General features: G+C 49.2%; 3 protein-coding genes across 6 annotated transcripts; 2 read left to right on the top strand and 1 right to left on the bottom strand.

The window, feature by feature from the left end:
- The first annotated feature begins 620 nt into the window (after positions 1–620).
- ARL10 (ARF like GTPase 10) lies at positions 621–15,727 on the top strand. 4 transcript variants are annotated; one of them, XR_012029743.1, is made up of 8 exons: positions 623–901; positions 1,544–1,745; positions 5,180–5,355; positions 7,096–7,352; positions 10,272–10,408; positions 13,583–13,701; positions 14,773–14,828; positions 14,927–15,727. XR_012029743.1 is itself a non-coding variant. In XM_072824074.1 (4 exons), the coding sequence occupies exons 1-4, from the start codon at positions 719–721 to the stop codon at positions 7,267–7,269; spliced, it is 735 nt and encodes a 244-aa protein (XP_072680175.1). In that variant the 5' UTR covers positions 621–718; the 3' UTR covers positions 7,270–9,209. The 4 variants fall into 4 exon arrangements, 1 of the variants encoding a protein (XP_072680175.1); XR_012029742.1 differs by lacking the exon at positions 10,272–10,408; XR_012029744.1 differs by lacking the exons at positions 10,272–10,408; positions 13,583–13,701.
- NOP16 (NOP16 nucleolar protein) lies at positions 10,912–17,136 on the bottom strand. The gene is made up of 5 exons (XM_072824077.1): positions 16,595–17,136; positions 16,396–16,504; positions 15,002–15,071; positions 13,197–13,303; positions 10,912–12,669 (listed from the first exon to the last, which is right to left on the bottom strand). Exons 1-5 carry the CDS (start codon positions 16,699–16,701, stop codon positions 12,526–12,528), a joined length of 537 nt encoding a protein of 178 aa, XP_072680178.1. The 5' UTR covers positions 16,702–17,136; the 3' UTR covers positions 10,912–12,525.
- HIGD2A (HIG1 hypoxia inducible domain family member 2A) lies at positions 16,871–17,880 on the top strand. Its single transcript, XM_072824078.1, has 2 exons — positions 16,871–17,139; positions 17,463–17,880. Exons 1-2 carry the CDS (start codon positions 16,986–16,988, stop codon positions 17,627–17,629), a joined length of 321 nt encoding a protein of 106 aa, XP_072680179.1. The 5' UTR covers positions 16,871–16,985; the 3' UTR covers positions 17,630–17,880.
- The last annotated feature ends 2,062 nt before the right edge of the window (positions 17,881–19,942 follow it).

Raw genomic sequence — 19,942 nt, 5'->3', positions numbered from 1 at the left:
CTGCAAAGCTCTGGATAAACTCATTGATGCTAATTTTCTCATTCGGAACCTTGCGTTCCTGTCCCGCCAAGGAGGTGATCCCCCAAGGGATGAGCTGGCATCCTGACCAGGTTTTGAACGGCATCTCTGCTAAGTCTTCATTTAACAATGTGAAATGGTACAAGGAGGTCAAGCAAAATGAGAACTAAGATGTTAACAACCAATTAAACAAGGAAGCATCTGTTAGAGACCCAGATGAGAGCAGTTTCCATGGGTGGGTTGGGTGAATAGGAAACACACATTATCCAGAAGGGCTGCCATGAAAAGGAGAGAGAGGTAGTGACAAGTAAGGGAGGACAGTTTGCTGAAACAAGAGAGATCTGACTTTCCCTTCTAAAAAGCACTGTTTTACGAAGTGACCAAGAACATCGGTCAGCTAACCACTGGGCATACAGAAGTGCTCGGGAGGTGCCAGTTTTATCACCACCTCCCGTCCTGCCCAGGCACAGCCCCTAGCTCCGCAGCCGAACCTAGCAGCGGGAGCGGAGCGCAAAGCCCCCGGGCTCCAGTGGGCGGCCGCGGGCCGCCTGTCGCGACAGCAGCGGTGCATTGTGGGGCTTGTAGTGCGGGGCCGGCGGCGGGTGGGTGGGCGCGGACGCCGCAGTCGCAGCGGGGCCATCTTTCGCGGGCCCGCGGGTTCGGCCTGTGCAGCCCGCACCCGTGGCCCTCCCCCGGCCTAATGGCTCCGCGGCCGCTGAGCCCCTTGGTGCTGGCGCTGGGCGGCGCCGCGGCCGTGCTGGGCTCAGTACTCTTCATCCTCTGGAAGGCCTACTTCGGGCGCGGACGGGAGCGGCGCTGGGACCGGGGCGAGGCCTGGTGGGGCGCGGAGCCCGCCCGCCTCCCTGAGTGGGACGAGTGGGACGTGAGTGCCGGGCCGGGGTCTGGGCCTCCGCACGTGCAGCCGGGGGTGTGGCGCCCCGCGAGGGCAGAAGCGCCAGGATCGGGGCCTTGGCGCCGCAGCCCGCAGGCCCCTTGCGAAAGGGCGCGCGGCTGGCAGCGGGGCATCCGTGAGTCCCAGAACCGGGGGTTGGGTGGGCCTTTCAGGGGGTGTGAGGCACCGCCCTGCGCGGCCGCGAGCCTTGGGCTTCATCGTGAGCGGCCGAGCTCGCAGGGCGCGGCCCCGAAGCGGTGTCGAGCCCGCGCTCTCCCGGCGCCTGCGCAGTGCGCGCGCCTCGGGCGTGCCGCGAGGGGCCGCCGCCCCCTTCTCTAGCTCCGGGGCTGGTTTCCTCCCGGGTTCCCGCGACCCTGGACGTGGGGATTGTCAGGCTGAGGAGGCTGAGGCATCGCGAATGAAAGGAATTTCTCCGAGGTCACTCAGGAAAGCCAGAAGAACCGGGTTTGGGATTCAGGACTCCAAAGGCAGCACCGGTCTCACTGCACCGGACCTTGCTTGCCTGCCGGTTGACGGGTGGAGGACGGGGATGGGCGCTTTGGTGTCTTCGATCTTCCCTAGGGAAGGGTTCGGAGGGAGGGTGCCGGCCGCAACCTGACCTGTGCCCTGCAGCCTGAAGACGAGGAGGAGGAAGAGCCGGCGCTGGAGGAGCTGGAGCAGCGCGAGGTGCTGGTGCTGGGGCTGGATGGCTCGGGGAAGAGCACGTTCCTGCGCGTGCTGTCCGGGAAGCCGCCGCTGGAAGGCCACATCCCCACCTGGGGCTTCAACTCTGCGCGGCTGCCCACCAAAGACTTCGAGGTGGACCTGCTAGAGAGTGAGCAGACCCCCCCACACACACATACCTTCTCCCCGTCACCTCAGTTGGACCCAAGCCGGGGATTTTTGCCTGGGGGTGGCTCCAGCACGTATATCTAAGCAGGACACGACCCTGTATGACATTCTTCCCCTGCTTCTCTGGGCACAGGATACAGTTCAAGCTCTGTATTTTGGCATGATGGGCCATTCATGATCGGGCAGTTCCAACTTGGTCACTGACTATCCCTCACCCCAACTGAAGCTCCTATGCCTAACACTGAGATGCCAAAAGCCACAGTTTCCTGTATGCCAAGCACTTGACAGGCATTACTTGATAAAATTCTCCCAACAACTCCCAAAAAACTGGAAACAGTTGTTACCCTTGTTACATACATGAGGAAAGGGAAGCCCAGCAAGTTAAATAATTTATCCTGGCTCACCTAGCTTGCCAGTCTGCTAATGCAGACTCTGGTTATAGGCTCTCAATTTTAAGCACCATGACACATTGCTTGTTTCTGAAGGGTACTTGCTGTTTTATTTTATTTTATTATTTTATTTTATTTTATTTTTTTATTTTTTATTTTATTTTATTTTATTTTTTTATTTATTTTATTATTTTTTTATTTTATTTTATTTTATTTTATTTTATTTTATTTTATTTTATTTATCCTGTGCTTGCACTGTTCCCTCAGTCTGGAAAGCCCTTTTTCTTTTTTTCTTTTTTTAAAGATTGTATTTATTTATTCATGAGACACACAGAGAGAGACAGAGGCAGAGGGAGAAGCAGGCTCCCTGATGCCAGGACCCTTGGATTACAACCTGAGCCAAAGGCAGATGCTCAACCACTGAGCCACCCAGGTGTTCCTGGAAAGCCCTTTTTCCCCTGATAAACTGCTACATCTCCTTCAAGATTTAGGGGAGGGGCACATGGGTGGCTCAGCCGGTAGAGCATCAACTTGGTCTCAGGGTCATGAGTTCAAGCCCCACATTGGGTGTGGAGCCTACTGAAAAAAATAATGACTCTTTAAAAAAAAATTTAGGTCAAACAATATTCCGTGAAGCCTTCTGACTCCCAGGTTAGTCTAACAGCTCTTCCTCTGAGCTGATATTTGCCTCTTACCAGCCTATGTCCCTGACTAGGCAAGCACTTGGGACACAGATGAGTCTGATCCAGCTCTGGCCCCTGGGGCCCTGCTTCAAGCAGGTAACTGGAAGAGCTTGTTGAGTGAGTGATCAGAGAGGGTCTGGGCAGCCCCTGTCTTCAGTGTTAGTCTTCTTGGGATTCCAGGAGAGATTGGGTCTATTGAGAGGACAGCAGTACTTAGTGACCTATGGCCCAACCACAGACTTGGTGGGAGAGCTAAGTGGACTTCCTGCCAGCCATAGGGCTCAGACCATAAAGACTGGGTGAGTTTAGTTAACTGCTAGGTGGTGGGGTCAGATTCTGAGGGTCTGGCTACATCTTTCCTTCCTGATTGTGGCAAATATTGATATTCACCTGGAATCTGGCCCAGGTGAATATCCCATTGGGATCTCCCTTTCTTGTGCCAGGGACGCAGAAGGGTCAAGTGGGATTCTGCACTTGACACCCACTCTGGCAGACAGTACCCCACAACCCCCAGCCTTAGGAGAAAAGTTTGGTGTTTTTATATTACCCAACAATCTGACTGGTTGCAATCCAGGTTCTATAAGGTCACTCCTGGATTCAAACCCAGATTTCCCATTCAAGTCCTGGAACTTTCCCTTCCCACAACAACTCACTTGGTAATGGTCTACGGTGCCTGGACTGGAGCCCAGCCAAGAATGAGCCCTTTGTGGATCTTTCATGACTGCCCCCCACTCCACCCCCACCCTTGCCCCACCACTTCCTATATCCTATCCATTTTATTAGCTAGTTCTTTCAGCTTTATTTTCCAATAGATTCTACATCTGTCTACTCCCTACTTCCGCCACTGAGTGCTTGGTCTGAGCCACCATCATCTCAGTACTATAACAGCCTCTTTGCTGGTCTGCCTGCTTTCACTTCTGTCCCCAGTGTCAGCCAGCAGTATCTTTCAGAAACCCATGTCACCCTTGTGTAAAACCTGCAAGGGGATCCCTCACAGCCTCACTGTAGCCTGACAGCCCCTGTGTGGTCAAGCCCTGAGCAACCTTTTTGGCTGTGGCATCTTCCTCTCTCTGGCGCTGCCTTGGCCACCCTGGTAGCCTTCTGCAGATTTCTCAAACACATTGAGCTTGCTCTTCCCTCTGCTTACAGTGCTTTCCTCTGCATCTTCTCTTAGCTAGTGCCTTCTCATTATCTCAGACTCAGTTCACATGCTGCCTCCTCAGGGAGACCTTCCCAGACCACCCAATCCAAAGCCACCCCCAGCCATTTTCATTTTCTCTTATTTCCTTCCTCTCTGAAATGTGCTTATGTGCTATTGCTGTGTCTATCTTGGTTACAGAGTGAGTTCCTTGAGAGCAGGGCCCTGTCTGCCTTGCTCACCTCTGTATCCCCAGCACCCAGATCAGTGCTTGGCACCTAGTAAGCACTCAGTAAATACTTGTTGAGTGCCTGCTATGTGCCAGGCATTGTGCTGAGGGCTTTGGGGGGATCCAGATGTAAATAGCTGTCTCAAAGGGCTTAGAGTCCAGTGTCAGAAGTATATCCAAAAACACTAGGATGCAGCGTGGCTAATAGAGGCTGTGCAGAGGGGCAGAGAGGAACAAGAAAGCAACCCAAGTTGGCAGCACCACAGGTGTGGCCATGTGGTGGCAAGACTGGTGGCAAGACTGAGCATGCTGTTTGTGAAGAAAGAAAATGGGGTGACCAAACTGAACAAGAGACATTGAATGGAGAATGGCTGTGCACAGGCTGGGCAGGGAGTCCTGGCTTTGACAACACCGTCACTGTCCTGGGAGAAAGCTAGGAAGCTTTTTTTCCTGCTTTGGCAGGAAGCAGCCCAGGAAAAAGAACCAGAGTACGATTTATTTTTATTTATTTTGCTTTTTAATTTTTTAAAAAGATTTTATTTTTTTCATGAGAGACAGAGAGAGAGACATAGGCTCCATGCCAGGAGCCCTAGCATGGGCTCCTGGAGATTTGAGACTCCATGATCACGCCCTGGGCCGCAGGCAGACGCTTAACCAGGCATTCCCAGAGAGTACAATTAAATGAGTACCTTGTATGCTAATCTATGAAAGGTGCATTGTGTATGGTATCTTTGGTTTTGCTGCAACCTGTTAGTAGGTAGGTTTACTGAGGAGGAAAATGCTGCTGCTTGAAGGTAGTGACTTGCCCAGGGAGCCCAGCTACCAGAGCCAAAGATAACCTGGATTGGCTCCAGAGCCTGTGGTCTCCCTTGCCCTGGGCTAATGGAGCCTTGAGAAGCTGGAAGTGGGCTGGTACTGGGGCTATATACAGAGAGCCAGGGCCCAGGGAGGCTCAGCTGGCCCCTGGCCTCTCCTCAGTCGGTGGCAGCCAGAACCTGCGCTTCTACTGGAAGGAGTTTGTGAATGAAGTAGACGTGTTGGTGTTCATGGTGGACTCGGCTGATCGGCTGCGGCTGCCCTGGGCCCGGCAGGAACTGCACAAGCTGCTGGACAAGGACCCTGATCTGCCTGTCGTCGTGGTGGCCAACAAGCAGGTGAGGGCCATAGGCGGCTGGCTTCGGCCAGTGGGGCTGGATCCGCTGATCCCTAGACAGGGGCAGGGAGCACAGGACAGCGACTGAGGCCCAGGCCTGAGACCTGGAGCACTTGGCAGAGATACTGTCCCTTGCTCTTCTACCTGTGCTTTTCTCTCATCCCTGATCTCTTCCTCTGTCTGCCTTCCTCTTTGCTCTGTCACCCATCATCCTGGGGAAATGAGAAAAATAATGATTAAGCATCCACCATATGTCAAGTATAGTTTTGAATGACATTTCATATTATGCTTCTAATTGAACCTACCAGGCATGGGATACTATTCCCATTTTACAGATTGGGAATCTGAAGCTCAGAGAGGTTTTATAATCTCCCTAAGGTTGTACACCTTGAAAATAGTGGAACTGGGATGTCTGACTCCAAAACTTGTGCCATTTCCACTCTTGCCACATCCTTCTGATCTTCTAAATCAGAGAGCTAAAGCTGGGAAGTGATAAGAAGCTAAGCAGATTGAAATAACTATAGTAAATAACATTTATTATAAGCGTGCTTATAGTGCGCCAGGCTAAGCACCTGACAATCATTAACTCACTTAAATCCTACAAAACCCCTATGATAGGCCTCATATTATCCCTCAGTGCTCAAAATTAAAACTGGTAGGTGGCAAAGTCAGGACTTGAACTCAGCTATTCCTCAAAGATCCTGCTCTTAACCACGCTATACCCCTGGGCCTTTAGCTCAACAACTCTCAGCATAGACCTAAGACACCATTCTCCATACATACTAGGTAAAACCTTGTCACAGGAGAGAGTTCAGTCATTTTTCCCATGGCCTTGCACATGTCCCTGAGAGCTGTGGCACTTGTTTCTAACCTGGCTTGGAAAGAAGCTATACATCTTTTGACCCCAGTTTCCCCTGCCTATCAGAAAATCTTTGACAATCATTTATAAATATGCGACCATATGTCCTGGTCTGCCTGGGATGGTCCCCGCTTATGCCTGTTGTTCTAGTATAATTATTAATAGTGCTCACTTTAAGTCTTAGAAGTATCCTGGTTTGAATGATTAATTATATCGCCATTCTAATTATAAACTATAATGTATAGCAGTCTTGAATCTACAGGAGATAACACCTAAGGTTCTGGCATCACATGAATTACTCCAAGAATTCTTTTAATTTGGGGTCAGGGTTGAAATTAAAATGTACCCTCATCAGCCATGCTCTATATGTAGTAGCCTCTTTTTTGCCTTAGTATCTAGGAGTCTGGGGGAGGTGAAGCTCTTGTCTGGAAATGACCCTACTATAAGATCTCCTCACTACTGAGTTTATTTAGGAAACTGAGCTAGGATTCTGTAAGGGTTCCAGGCTTGGTCATCAGACCAACCTGAGTTTGAAACCTGGCTTTGCCACTGTGTCCTTAGCTAAATGACTTCACCTCCCTAAGCCAGTTTCCTCATCAGTCACAAGTGTAGATTATGAGAATAAATCCAAGTGCCTCTCACAATGCCTGGCTTATAGGAAGTGCTGTTTCTTACAATGGCTGATGGTGGTATGAAAAGAAGGTTGGTACAGAGTCAGAGATGACGAAGAGAATTTAGACCAAGGGGCCCAGAGGCCACTTCTGGGAACTTAGACCCCAGTGTTCCCCAGGGTAGCTAAAGAACAGTTCTTTTCATAGATGACAGTGTGGGTGCTGGGAAATTGTCAGCTGTGTTCCAACTGGCTTCTCCATCTCATCCCAGGACCTGAGTGAGGCCATGAGTATGGTGGAACTGCAACAGGAGCTGGGCCTGCAGGCTATCGATTCCCAGCGAGAGGTTTTCCTCTTGGCAGCCAGCATCGCCCCCGCAGGACCCGGCTTTGAAGACCCCGGCACCGTGCACATCTGGAGACTGCTCTTGGAGCTTCTCTCCTAGGCTGGCCCCCACCTGCTCACCACTCAACCCTGGAGACCCCAGTTCTGCTGCTCCTACTTCTCTACTACCAGCTTGGGCCTGAGGTGGGAGCCATGTGGCAGCACTTCTCTCTTCCCACCCTCCAGAGCAGGGCCTGGGCAAGGTCAAGAACCACACAGAAGCCTTCCCAGTGAGGTGGCCATGAGGCTGAAGTTTGGGAAGGTCAGGGAGGCAGACAGCAGAAAAGCTTAGTGTCTGGCTCACTCCAGGCTGAAAGTGGATCCAACTTTCACCACTGAAGGCACCCTCCTTCTCTGATGAGTATAGTAAGGTGCTCCACAGGCTCAGTTCTCCCCTCTGTAGTTTTGGTGATTGAGTATAGTGTCAGAAGTACACTCCCAGTAACTTCATGCCCCTCTCATACCAGCAGGTTCTGGGCAGTACACAATGAGCCTTGGCTCCAAGCCTGACCAGCTGGCTCAAGGCCTTGTGCTATCCTTGCCTCTCTGGCCCTGGGGCCCTCATTGTTTTTTTGTTTGTTTGTTTTTTGGTTTTTAAGATTTTATTTATTCATGAGAGTCAGAGAGGCAGAGACACAGGCAGAGAGGGAGAAGCAGGCTCCATGTAGGGAGCCTGATGTGGGACTCGATCCCAGGACCCCGGGATCACATGGGGCCCTCATTCTTAAAGAGGTGGTCTCCATAGTTTTTTCTAACTTAGAGATACATTTTCCAGCCATAAAGGTAAGAAGTGCTAGGATGAACCTGAAGAACCTAGCAGGTTCTGGAACCTCCCTGCTTCTGCAAGCCAAGGCCTGCCTGCCAGACTATAGTATCAAGTGGTATTCACCTCTAATCAGAAAAACAAAAGGCTTCCCTGCCCACGCATGCCCAATCTGGAGACAGAAGCTGCTGCTCTTGCCCTAACTGTGCCAATGTCCACGTTTACAGAAGTCTGGGGAAGGAGCCTGTGGCCCTGGGGAGAAGACTGTCAACTGGAGCTGGGTGTTGGCCTCAGAACTGTATTTTAATTATTTATTTATTTATACGAGGAACAGACCAAAGTTTTAGGTTCTGTTTCTAGGTGCTGTTATCAAAACCCCAGATAATGGTCATGAAAATTTGTGTTTTTGAGGAAATAGCTGGAATTTTGAGACACGTGATAACCTTTACATGTAAGTGGGCACAAAGCTTTAGCTTTCCCACTGTAATCGGTCTCATACTTTACGTTGATCCACATGAACTGTATCTCCACCACTTGACCTAGTGTGTCAAAAGGACACAGCCCCCTTCCATGTAGATGGTGACTCCAGGAGAGGACATTTCAAGTGTGTAAATCCAGGTAAAAAGAAATGGGAATTAGCAGATCAGCCGACGGTACCTGAGGCTTTGGTACCTGGACCTGCTGACTCCCCACCTAAAAGTTGGACAGAATTTCTGTTCTCTGCAGTGCACACACCATGATTCTGTTTCTGGTGATCAGCCAGTTTGTCTATATACTGACATTTCTCTTTAGTGCAGGCAAAGGAAGGAGGACTTTGTCTGCCAGGGACCACTGAGTAATCAATAGCCACAAATGGACTTTTTTTAAAGAGGAGATATCCAACTCAATTTGTTTTTTGAGACTAAAGATTATGTGCCTTCATTTCATTTGACGTTGACTCAGTGTGCTTCAGTTCCATGCTGTGGCCTACATGAGAGGAGGCACAGGGAGGGAAAGTAGTGTGGGAAGCTACCAAAGTCCAGCAGTGGGACTGCTGTTGAGAGTGGCCTGCATGCTCTTGGGCTGTGGTATATCAAAATAATCACTGTTCTTTGAAATTCTGATTAACTTTCTGCAGAAGAAAGAAGAGATTTGTCTGCTTTTATTTTAAATATTTAAGAAATGACTTAGCTTTTAGAGTAGCCTTTGAAACTTTGCCAGCAACTTTTCATTTTGACATTAAAAGACTGTGGAACTTCTTTGTGCTGTAAGCTCCACCTTGTTTTCCAATGCTTGACATTTACCTCTGGAACCAGCATTGTTGTAGGAGACCCCCCCCTTTTTTTTTTAAGATTTATTTATTTATTCATGAGACACACACACACAGAGAGAGAGAGGCAGAGACACAGGCAGAGGGAGAAGCAGGCTCCATGCTGGGAGCCCGACTGGAATTCGATCCCGGGTCTGCAGGATCACGCCCTGGGCTGAAGGCGGCGCTAAACTGCTGAGCCACTGGGGCTGCCCAGGGGACCCTTTTCTAATTAAGATCTGCCTTTGGTCTAATGAGTATCATAATGTAATTTTCAAAGTCCCCAGTGAGAGTGAACTTGAATAGTTTAACTCTATCTACTTGAGCAACCTTTGAAGACCACTCCCAGAATGGAAAGGTCCCAGTGGTACACCAGAAGATACATACCACTGAGGAGGGCTAAAGGTCCAGAGTACCGCCGCTCTGATACTTGTGCAGAATATACATGTTCTCTTGGCCTGGGAGTGTGCCCCACTGCATTTGTGGCTCACAGCTGTGCCCCTCTAGTGGGACTGCTGGCCTGGCCTCTGGGCAGAGTGCCCAACAGTGCTCATCTGCTGGTTTCTGCCAGGACTAGACTGGGCAAAGTGGTGGAAGAGGCCGCTCTTGTGAACACCCTTGTGCCTGGCCTGTGGTGCTCTTACCCAGTTGCTCCTGAATGTGACCTTTTGATTCAAAAGCCCAGATCAGCTGCTCCTGGGAACCAGCCATTGTTCATCTCAAACTTTCTGAGCTAGCCTGGGTGACACTATTCCCCACCACTGCCCCAACACCATAGCTCCCAACCTACCTGAGCGTGGGATAGGGGTCAAATGTTGGCCCCTCCTATTCTAATGAAGGCAACTGGAAGGAAGGCTCTGGACATGAGAGCACAGGTAGGCATTCCACATCAAAGGCAAGCTTCTGCTTGCCTGCTGAACTAATGTCTGATCATTCACCCTGGCACTGATGGCTTCTGAGATTAAGAATCACTTAATGCAATGTGGCTTCTGATCGTCCATTTTCTCACCAGCTGCCAACCCTCTGAGGAGCCCAAAGCTTGGTTGAGTGGATGGTCTAAGCAAGAAGGCTCCCAAGACCACCACCTTGACTGGCTGCTTATCCCAAGGAGTCTCCTCTGGTACCTCTAAGTGCCCAGAACTGCTGCCTGTAAGCCTGCACAGATTGGTGTCCAGCAGTAAGGATGGGAGTGGGGTGGTGAAATCAGTTCATCACAGAGAGGTGATGAAAATCTGAGTTTTGCCTGTCTGCCTGAATGAAACACTAGATTCTGCAAAAAATATTTCCACTTGTCTTTGGAAAATATTTTATTCTTTTGCTCGTTTAATAGCAGCTGGCAGCACTTTGGAACTAGCTGTTGAAACTCACCTGTAATATTCATCCTCGTGCACCTGCCCATGCCTCAGACCTGGAATAGCCTAAGGAGTTTCCTGTCATGTTTGTTGGCTCACATCCTCAGTCCTGCCTAGTAGCTATGAAAAGAACCACCAAACTTCTCATGTGCTGCCTCTGCAAGGTGGGCCCATGAGGTACATAGGGAGAAGTCCCAGCAAAGAGCTGGATGTAAAGAGGTCTGGCTATCCCAGCCCAAGCCCTGTGAACCCACACCCCATGGTTGCCAAGGACAAATTGCATAAAGGAGAGCCAGTGGCTACTTGAGGCACAAAATAGATGCCCCAAACTCAAATATTGTTTTATTTGAATTCTGATTTTGAGTATTACAGTTCCAGTGAGGGGCAGGTAAGGAGGATGGTCGTAGGATACTTCCAGTGACACAATCATTTGTCAACAGCAAATCCCAGTGCCCTAGCCCTTCAGTGTACCTGGAAGTGAGGTGGTAAGGAACATGGGTTTTGGCCTAACTCCAAATCTTTTGGGAGGTATCCAAACCTGGCTGCCCCATCCCTGGGAGCCAGAAGTTAGGATGGAACATTCCCCCAACAGCTGCCTTGGGCTCAGCTCTGGATTCCCAAGGAAGGTGCCTGCACTCAAGCCCAGTCTGGTAGGAGACATCAAGCAGATGAAAAGGCAGTTATGACTGGTATGTATTGCTAAGCAAGTCTGGGGTGTAGGGACAACAGGATGGGTGACAGTAGTAGGAAAGGCTTCCTAAAATTGGCACCTGAATTGGTTAAAGAAACAAGCAGACAGCTATTAAAGGCCAGAATTCGGAATGCTGTGTAAGATGTGTTCTGAGGTTGAATAAAAGCCCTCACAAGCAGGGAATCTGGCTGGCTCAGTTGGTAGAGCATATAACTCTTTATCTCAGGGTCATGAATTCAAGCCCCACATTGGGCGTGGAGCCTACTTATTTAAAGAAGGAAACAAAAAACACACTCAGCTGCAGATTAGATTCCAAAAGCTGTGTGCACTGCTCACAAGGGTTAGTCACTGTTAGGAGCTAAGCCAGCTACGTCCCATAGGAGGGGTTTCTGGGACCCTGTCAGTTTCCAGCCTGCCCTGACAGTATGGGACTGAAGAGGAGGATAGCAAGTGAAAGCCCAGGCTTAGCTGTTAGACCAACCGGACTTCAAACCTCACACTGACCTATCAAGCCTCAGTCTCCTTACCTGTAAAATAAAGCCACAGACCTTAACAAGGTTTTATGTGAAATGACCTATGTAAAAACACCCAATTCTTTTGAAGAGCGGTGAGAACCAGATTAGAGGGGGAAACATTAAAAATGAGAGAGATTTGGTATTGTAATAGTTGAAGATATAGTGTTGGGGAGATAGACCTTGCCCAAGCACTCCAGGGTTAGCAGCAGGCTTCTGTAGAAGGGTGAATGCTGTGCAGGAAACCAAGGCAGAACAATGGAACCAAAACCAAAACAATGGAACCAAAATGGATAAGAGGAGGGAGGCCACACCTAAGAGGGTGTGGGAATGCAGCACATAAAGGGTTAGATGGGCTCTCTACCCTGAGTTGATTTTCACAGGGGCAGTCCTGGCACTTGGCCATGAGGGGAACATATAACCATCAGAAAAATAAAATAGCTTTGTTTTATTATGTACAGACTGTATGTAAACCACCCACTGAAAACAGTAGGTTCTGGCTTTTTTCAGGGCCCTCAGAAGCCTCTTGGAGACAGTTCCTTCCCCAGAGAAGGGAATGTGAGTGTGTCTATTTGCATGTGTGTATAACCTTTTGATTCCATGGGATTTGACCAACCTCATCTAGCCACATGCCCCTTTTTGCCTTAAATCCTGGCTTCCAGCTTCTCTGGTCCAGGAGGAGACCTCAGCCCCAGGGTAGGTATCAGCCAATCACTCAACCTCCATCTTATTCTTCTGCAAAGATTCAGTGAAGGTTTGCCACTCCGCTGGGTAAAAACGCCTATAGACGTTGATCTTATTCCGAATCTGTTTTGGGGTATCTTGATAGTAATTCTTCTCGTCCCGGGCCATAGCCTAAGAAGGGAGAAGGGTCACTTGAGGGGCTGGACAGGCAAAGGTTCGATCCTACTACTGCCTGAGTTGGGCAGGTTCCTCACCTCAGAAACCCTGGTGTATATGGGGAAAAGGGTGTAAATGCCCTTCAGAACCAGGCAGGAGTCGGGGTCTGATGCGTAGCTAATGTCCATCCGTGGCCAGCTGATCCCACTTGGGCACCAGAATCCAGTGTAGCCAGATCTTCCAATTTTTAAGAGGTCAAAAACATGAACTTTCATTTGAAAACTCCCATAATTAAAATGGCACCTCATTCAAGTTCTTTAAAAATACCATGCAAACAAAACATCTCTGTGAGTAGAAAATGAATCACAGGGCAGTCAGTCTATCCTGGCTATAATCATTTGTCAGTGAGATAAATTTCCTATAGTCTCTCTCTCGTTCATTTCCACTCAGTCTCAGGCAAGAGACAAACAGATCAGACCCCATATGGTCCAGGATGCCTTCCCAACAGATCCAAGTTTTTGGATCTGGCCCAAACCACTCACCTTGTAGTCCTCCCCGTGATTCTCTACCATGTAGCGCACATAGTCAATAAGGTCTCGAGACAGTGTGTTTCCTTTCTTTTCTGGGAGGCTGGCTTCTGCCTCTAGGTCTAGGGTGAAAGAAACCAGGACACAGAAAATGAGGTTTTGCCTCCTGCACTTTTTGAGTTGTCCAGTCATCCTTTCACCCCATCATAAACCATGGCCATCAGATGGGCTTTGCCTCTCCATCCCCAAATTCAGTGCCCTTCAGCTGCTGCGATCCCAGGCTCTGCCTATGACATAATCATCTATCAGTATGGCAACTACCTAAAAGGCAAGTTACTTCTCTTTGGGTCTCAGCTGGGTAAAGGGCAGGCACCAAAATAATAATCTCTACTTACTACCAGGTCCTGGGGAAAGAGATGAAGATACACTGCCTACCACAGGTTGGGACTCTCTTCCATCTCTAAAACTCATGGAGAATTTCTTTTCTTAAAGTGTTACAACAATAACATGAAACGGAAAGGTATGTATGAGAACTAATGCTGCAAGAACCCGGGCCTGCGGCTGGGCCCAGGTGCCTCACTGCTCCACGTGAGGGCAAAAGCCAGGTTGTGGAACTAATTGTGGCTTCACTTTTAAAATAGCCAGGGACACCTGGGTGGCTCAGTCAGACATCTGACACTTGGATTTGGCTCAGGTCACGGTATCATGGGTTGTGACCTCGAGCCCTGGTTCAGAATCGGTGCCAAGCATAGAGTCTGCTTGTCCCTCTCCCTCTGCTCTCCCCTCACTCTCAGTCTCTCCCTCGCTTGAGCACTTTCCTTGTCTCTCTGGAATACATACATAAAATCTTTAAATTAATTAATTTAATTAAATAGCAAAGCGAATGCTCCCCATATCTCAACTAGGAGAAAAATTGCTCACGGAAACAAGGTTATGTTAACAAATGTTATCTAGAGGTTAAGTGCAAAACCCCTTATAGTCAAAAATTATCTTTGACTTGGTTACCAGCAAAATGGGAGATTTTATTAGGTAGAGTTTCAGTTTTGAAGATGAAAAAGTTCTGGGGATCTGCTGCATGACAACATAAACATACTTAACACTACTGAGCTATACAATTAAAAATGATTAAGATGATAAACTTAATGTGATTTTTTTTTACCATAATTTCAAAAAATCCTTTAAAAATGAGAAGTAAAACTTTTAAAATCTGTAAGTACACCTGATTTTATTTATGCAATCCTATGTAGTAATTCTTATGAGAATCACTGATAGGCTAACAATAGGAACTCCAGGTATTCTCTTATCAGATGTCTGGCAATTTAAAACCCTTTTACCTTCAGGAAAACGGCTAAACATCTTGGACAGGTAAAGGAAGGATGGATGGAGAATTTCAGAGTATTCCTGCTTCCCTGCAGAATTTATTCTGCTCTGTTTTAACATTGTCACTCTAGCACTAATGTACATGAAATTGATTTGCCACTGAAAAGACTAAATGAGATGGTGGAATCTCTGTAAAAACCCATTCATCCTTAAATTCATGATAAGCTGAACACATGCCTAAGACTTACTGGTTTCTTTTCTATCGTCTCAGGCACCTGGCTGCATCCTCCCTGAACATCTGTGACCTCCTTCACACGCTAGAATTTAGTAAGTAGACTGAAAATGTCCCAGAGACACAGTCTCAACTTTATGAGCCCTGAACCAGCTCCCTTCTTCCCTCTGAACCTCGGTTCTTCCATCTGTAGAATGAAGACATCTGAAGGCCCTTCTAGCCCTGACAGTGGAGGATGGTGACCTAAAGGAATGTGGCCAGCACCCACCATTGAGCACATAGGGCTTCCGCACAAGCTCCTTAGGCCTCTCCTCTATGTCCACCTCCATGGCCTTCACCTGCAGGGAAAAGAGCCTGTGAGACCAGTAGACAAAGGAAGGATCCTGGATGAGGGAAAATTCTAGAGGCTCCTGCCCATCCCAACACAACTGCATTACCTATAAGAATCCCTACACAAATTCAGGCAGGAACAGATGACAGACAGAACCAGTGCTCCAGAGGCTTTATGGTTTCCAAAAGGAACTCAAGGAAGCAATTCATCTTTCTATGCCTATCTCTATAAAATGGGCATAATATTCCTTGCCTACTTCAAGTCATGTTTGCTAATCAAATGAAACAATGGCCATGAAAGCTTTTTATAATTTACAACGAGGAGATATCAGATATCTTCTCTATGAAGAGGAGCAACCTGACAGAGCTTGGTTACAGCATCACATCTGAGGAAATAGTAATGCCATTTTCCTCTGGCATGAAGGAATAAAAAAAAAAAAAAAAAAAAAACTTGTCTAAAAGCAATGCGACAAGGGTGCCTGGGTGGCTCCGTTGATTTAAGTGTCTGCCTTTGGCTCAGGTCATGTCAGGGTACTGGGACAGAACCCTGCACCGGGCTCCCTGCCTCAGCAGGGAGTCTGCTTCTCCCTCTGTCCCTCTTCCCCGCTCATGCTTGCTCTCTCTCTCTCTCAAATAAATACAATCTTTAAAAATAAATAACCAATCAGCAAGTCCATTTATTAGGTTAACTACTGAGCACTACTCACATCCTAAGCCCCACTGGACAAAACACAAAGTGCTTGCCCTTAAGGAGACTATGTTGACAAAAAGGGGCACAGACACTAAGCAAATATTGAGGGGCACTCAAATATTTACAAGTGCTATGAATTAAGAGAGGGAAAAAATTACTGAGTAAAAATGGGTGCTATTTTTGAAAGTGTGGTGCAGAAAAAGACCTATTTGGGAGAAACTAAGGAAGCCTCAGACCAAGAATAACTAGATGACTGGGGGAAGGTGTAAGGAAGAGTAGGTAAAAATCCCAAACTCTGGGGAGTTCTTTATTAGGAAAGTTAAGGGCAGAAAAAGATAAAGTCTGGGCAATACCATTGAGAAGCCAAGGAACCCAAACAGGTTAATTTCGAAGAGGATAAAAACGAGTGAAGAAGATACGGGGGGGCCTCCAACCCAGGTCCAGTGTGCGCTGGGGACTATGAGGGTGGTTGGTGAAGAGCCCTTCAACCACGGTCAGTGCAGGCTGCCCGAGTTGGCTGTGGGAAGGTCGCAAACCGGGGCAAAGCGTGAGTGAGGGTGACAATGGACAGGAGAAGTTCTGAAAGCCAGCTAAATAGGTGGGAAACGGGGTCTAGGGCCGGGACCGTGCCGTATCAGTACCTTTCTCTTTCGGAGGGGCACCGCCTTGTTGGGGTCCACAGCCAACCCCATCTCGGCCAGGTTCTGCCGCACGGATTTGGCGTGGTCCCAGGCATGTCGGATGTGGGAACTACAAGCAAAGAGACAGAGATCGGGGAACCGTCGCCTCGCCGGCCGTCCCAGTCGAGGTTCCCTGCCTCCTAAAGCCCGGTCCCCTCACCACTCGATCCGTGGCGCTGCTTTCCGTCGAGCATTCCGGTTCAGACGCTTCCGGTTAACATTGTAACCGAATTTTTGTCTCCTGGTCTTCCCCTTGGCCTTGGGCATTGCGATGACCACCGAACCGGCAACTGCGACCAGGCAGGCGTCTCCCCCTCGCAGCACCTCGTGTGGCAGACTACTTCCGGCGGATGCGCGCGAGGGCTTTGCACGCTTTTTTCGGAAACGTAGTCCTCCCTGCAGCGACCTCGGGCTGACGACCACGACTCCCAGAAGGCAATGAGCGGCTGGCGCCTGCGCACAAGCTCAGCGAATGCCTTGTCCCCTCTCCTGGACTTCGCCAGGAGGCGGAGCCTAACGTCGGTGTTTCTCCCAAAGCTGTGGCCCGGGACATGGCGGCTCCTGGCCCTGTGACTCCGGGGGCACCCTTTGAACCATCACAGCCCCCAGTCATTGAGGGCTTTAGCCCCAGTGTCTACAGCCCTCCGGAAAGCTTCAAGGAAAAATTCCTTCGGAAGACCCGCGAGAACCCAATGGTACCCGTAGGTAAGCAGGCGTTGTAGGAACTGCAGACGGAAAGTGATGTCTGAGGGAATGAATTAGGGGAGGACCGGGAAAGCCGAGGGGGCAGGAGGGCGAGCTGACCGGAGGTGTGGCGGAGGGGCGCGGCGGTGAGACGTGAACCTGATCGGAGCGGGAGCGGGAGCAGGGCGGGACGGGGGCGCATCCGACCTCGACCGGACCCTCGCAGTCGGACCCACCGCTCTTCCCTCGCTGTCCTCCAGAGCTCTGATCCTGAGCAGGAGCCTGAAGCGGGGAGGGGCCTCCGGGGCCGGAACGTGCAGCTCCCCACTTTGTCCCCTCCTCAGGCTGCCTGGGCACGGCGGCCGCCCTAACCTACGGCCTCTACTGCTTCCACCGGGGTCAGAGCCACCGCTCGCAGCTTATGATGCGCACCCGGATCGCTGCCCAGGGCTTCACGGTCGCAGCCATCTTGCTGGGTCTGGCTGCATCTGCGATGAAGTCTCGATCCTGAGTCCGAGACCACCTGGCCTTGAAAGTCACGCAGAGATCACCCCCAGCCCCAAGAGCAACCACCGGTCCTGCCACCTGACTTATTCCCTGGTCTCCCCTGACAAGCCCCTGTTTCAGCGGGGGAGGGAGTGGCCAATTCTGTAACTGACAGGTTTTTCCAGGAATCTCAGATTCGGTTGAGTTTGGGTGTCGCATACTACATTTGTGCCCCCACTCTCTCCACTTCCTACTTAATAAACTGATCCACTTGTAGTTCGTGAATTCATTCTCAGTCTAGCCCCCCAAGGTTTTTGGTCTTTGGTTTTAAGAGGAAATTGACAGACTCTTATAAATCTTAAGAGTCTAATGATTCCAAAACTTCCCTGGTAACAATCAATCACCCCTGGGGACTTGTTAAAAATAGAGATTCCGTAGAGTGATGCTATTGCTAAAAAAAAAAAAAAAAAAAAAAAAAAAAACTGATCTTTCCAACAATTTTTAAACTTTCAACAGGAAAGCCTTCTTTCAAATGAGGTCGGCCATCACCCTCTCCGGGCCAGGGGCCCTGCCCTCCACTTTGCTTCTGCTCCTCACCTCACTCCCATCTCCTGAGAGCATCTAAGGGCTCCGCTGAGGTAGACCATCCCCACTTGGTTCTTGATGCATCTTATAGAACGGGAAACAGGCCCAGAGAAGCAGCCTGGTGGAGTGGTAAGAGCATAGTCACAAAACCTGCCACTGCTTTTTGTACCTAGCATCTTAGGGTTAAGGAAGAAAGGCTGGGGACCTTGAGCAAACTCTACGAGAGGCAACCTGTGAGTTTCTCATTCATGTAAAGTCTCAAACAAGTATTCCTGGACTGTGTGGTCAGTCAGATCCAGGTTCCTTCCATGTGTGACTCCATCAATTTCAACACCAGAAGGCAAAGTGTAAAGACACACTCACGGGATCCCTGGGTGGCGCAGCAGTTTTAGCGCCTGCCTTTGGCCCAGGGCACGATCCTGGAGACCCGGGATCGAATCCCACGTCGGGCTCCCGGTTCATGGAGCCTGCTTCTCCCTCTGCCTATGTCTCTACCTCTCTCTCTCTCTCTCTCTGTGACTATCATAAAAAAAAAAAAAAAAAAAAAAAAGACACACTCACTCTTTGGGCCCCCTAAGAACCTAGCTTTCTACATGGAGGAGTACATGACTAGGGAGGGCCCACTAAGTTTCTTGCTCCCATGATGGTCCCTCAACTGTAAGGCAGAGATTATAAATGTAAAGCAGTACATTGTGGTGGCCCTTGGCTCAAGATTCAAGGAATTTATAGGAAGTGGTGAGGACTATGGCACTTCTTAAGAGGAAGGCAACTATATTTAGCCATTGGGGTTATTGTGTTCCCCTAAAAAAGATACATTGAAGACCTAACCCAGTATCTCAGATTGGGATCTTATTTGGAAATAGGGTCTTTACAGAGATAATTTAGTTAAAATGAGGGCATTAGGGTGGGCCTTAATCCACTCTGACTAGTGTCCTTATAAAGGGAAAATGTGGACAAAGATAGACATGAATAGATGACATGAAGATGAACTCAGGATTGTAGTGATGCACCTTCAAGTCAGAATGCCCAGGGCAGCCAGAAGCTGGGAGAGAAACCTGCACAACAGATCCTTTCCTTGTGCCTCCAGATGGAATGTGGTCCTATTGACACCTTGATTTCAGAATTTGGAACCCCAGAATGGTGAGACAATAAATTTCTGTTCTAAGCCAGACACAGTGGTACTCTGTTATGACAGCTCTAGGAAAATAAAAACAGTTGGCAATTACTCAAATCTTTTTAAACATTGTGTAGGTCACAGTGGCTTAAACATAGCCTGTTTGCAGCTTCTACTGAGGAGGAGAAAGGTGTGGTTACTGGTAATTTGTTCCCGCTCCACAGAGGGGCACAGCTGTAGGACGGAGAGCAGTGAGTCTTCCATATCCAGAGGGTATCGGCCAAAGCCAAGGAAGGAGTCTAGCAGCAGCTACCTTCAGCAGCCTCTGACCTGGGCTCAGAGGGAGCTACCACCAGGAACCTCCGGTCTGGCCTCTTCCCTCCCACTTAAAGCTTCCTGCTCTCCAGGAGTCTTGGTGTCCATGGCTGTAAGATGACAACAACAGAATCCCTATCTCACAGGCTTATTCAAGGATCAGAAAGGAGCAAGGTTGTAAAAGCATTCCAGTAGAGGCTGTCTTTCCTCCTGGAGAGGGAGGCAGCAGACATACACAGGTTTGAGACATCCACTTCCAGCTGGGAAGGTTTCTAGGGGGATAGCCTCACCTTCTCTCAAGGCCATGAAGCTGGGAAAATTCTA

The sequence above is a fragment of the Canis lupus genome, chromosome 4 (assembly GCF_048164855.1).
Source record: "Canis lupus baileyi chromosome 4, mCanLup2.hap1, whole genome shotgun sequence".
Lineage (NCBI taxonomy): Eukaryota > Metazoa > Chordata > Mammalia > Carnivora > Canidae > Canis > Canis lupus.
The sequence above is the reverse complement of the archived record's forward strand: the minus strand, read 5'-3'. Positions and strand labels throughout refer to the sequence as shown.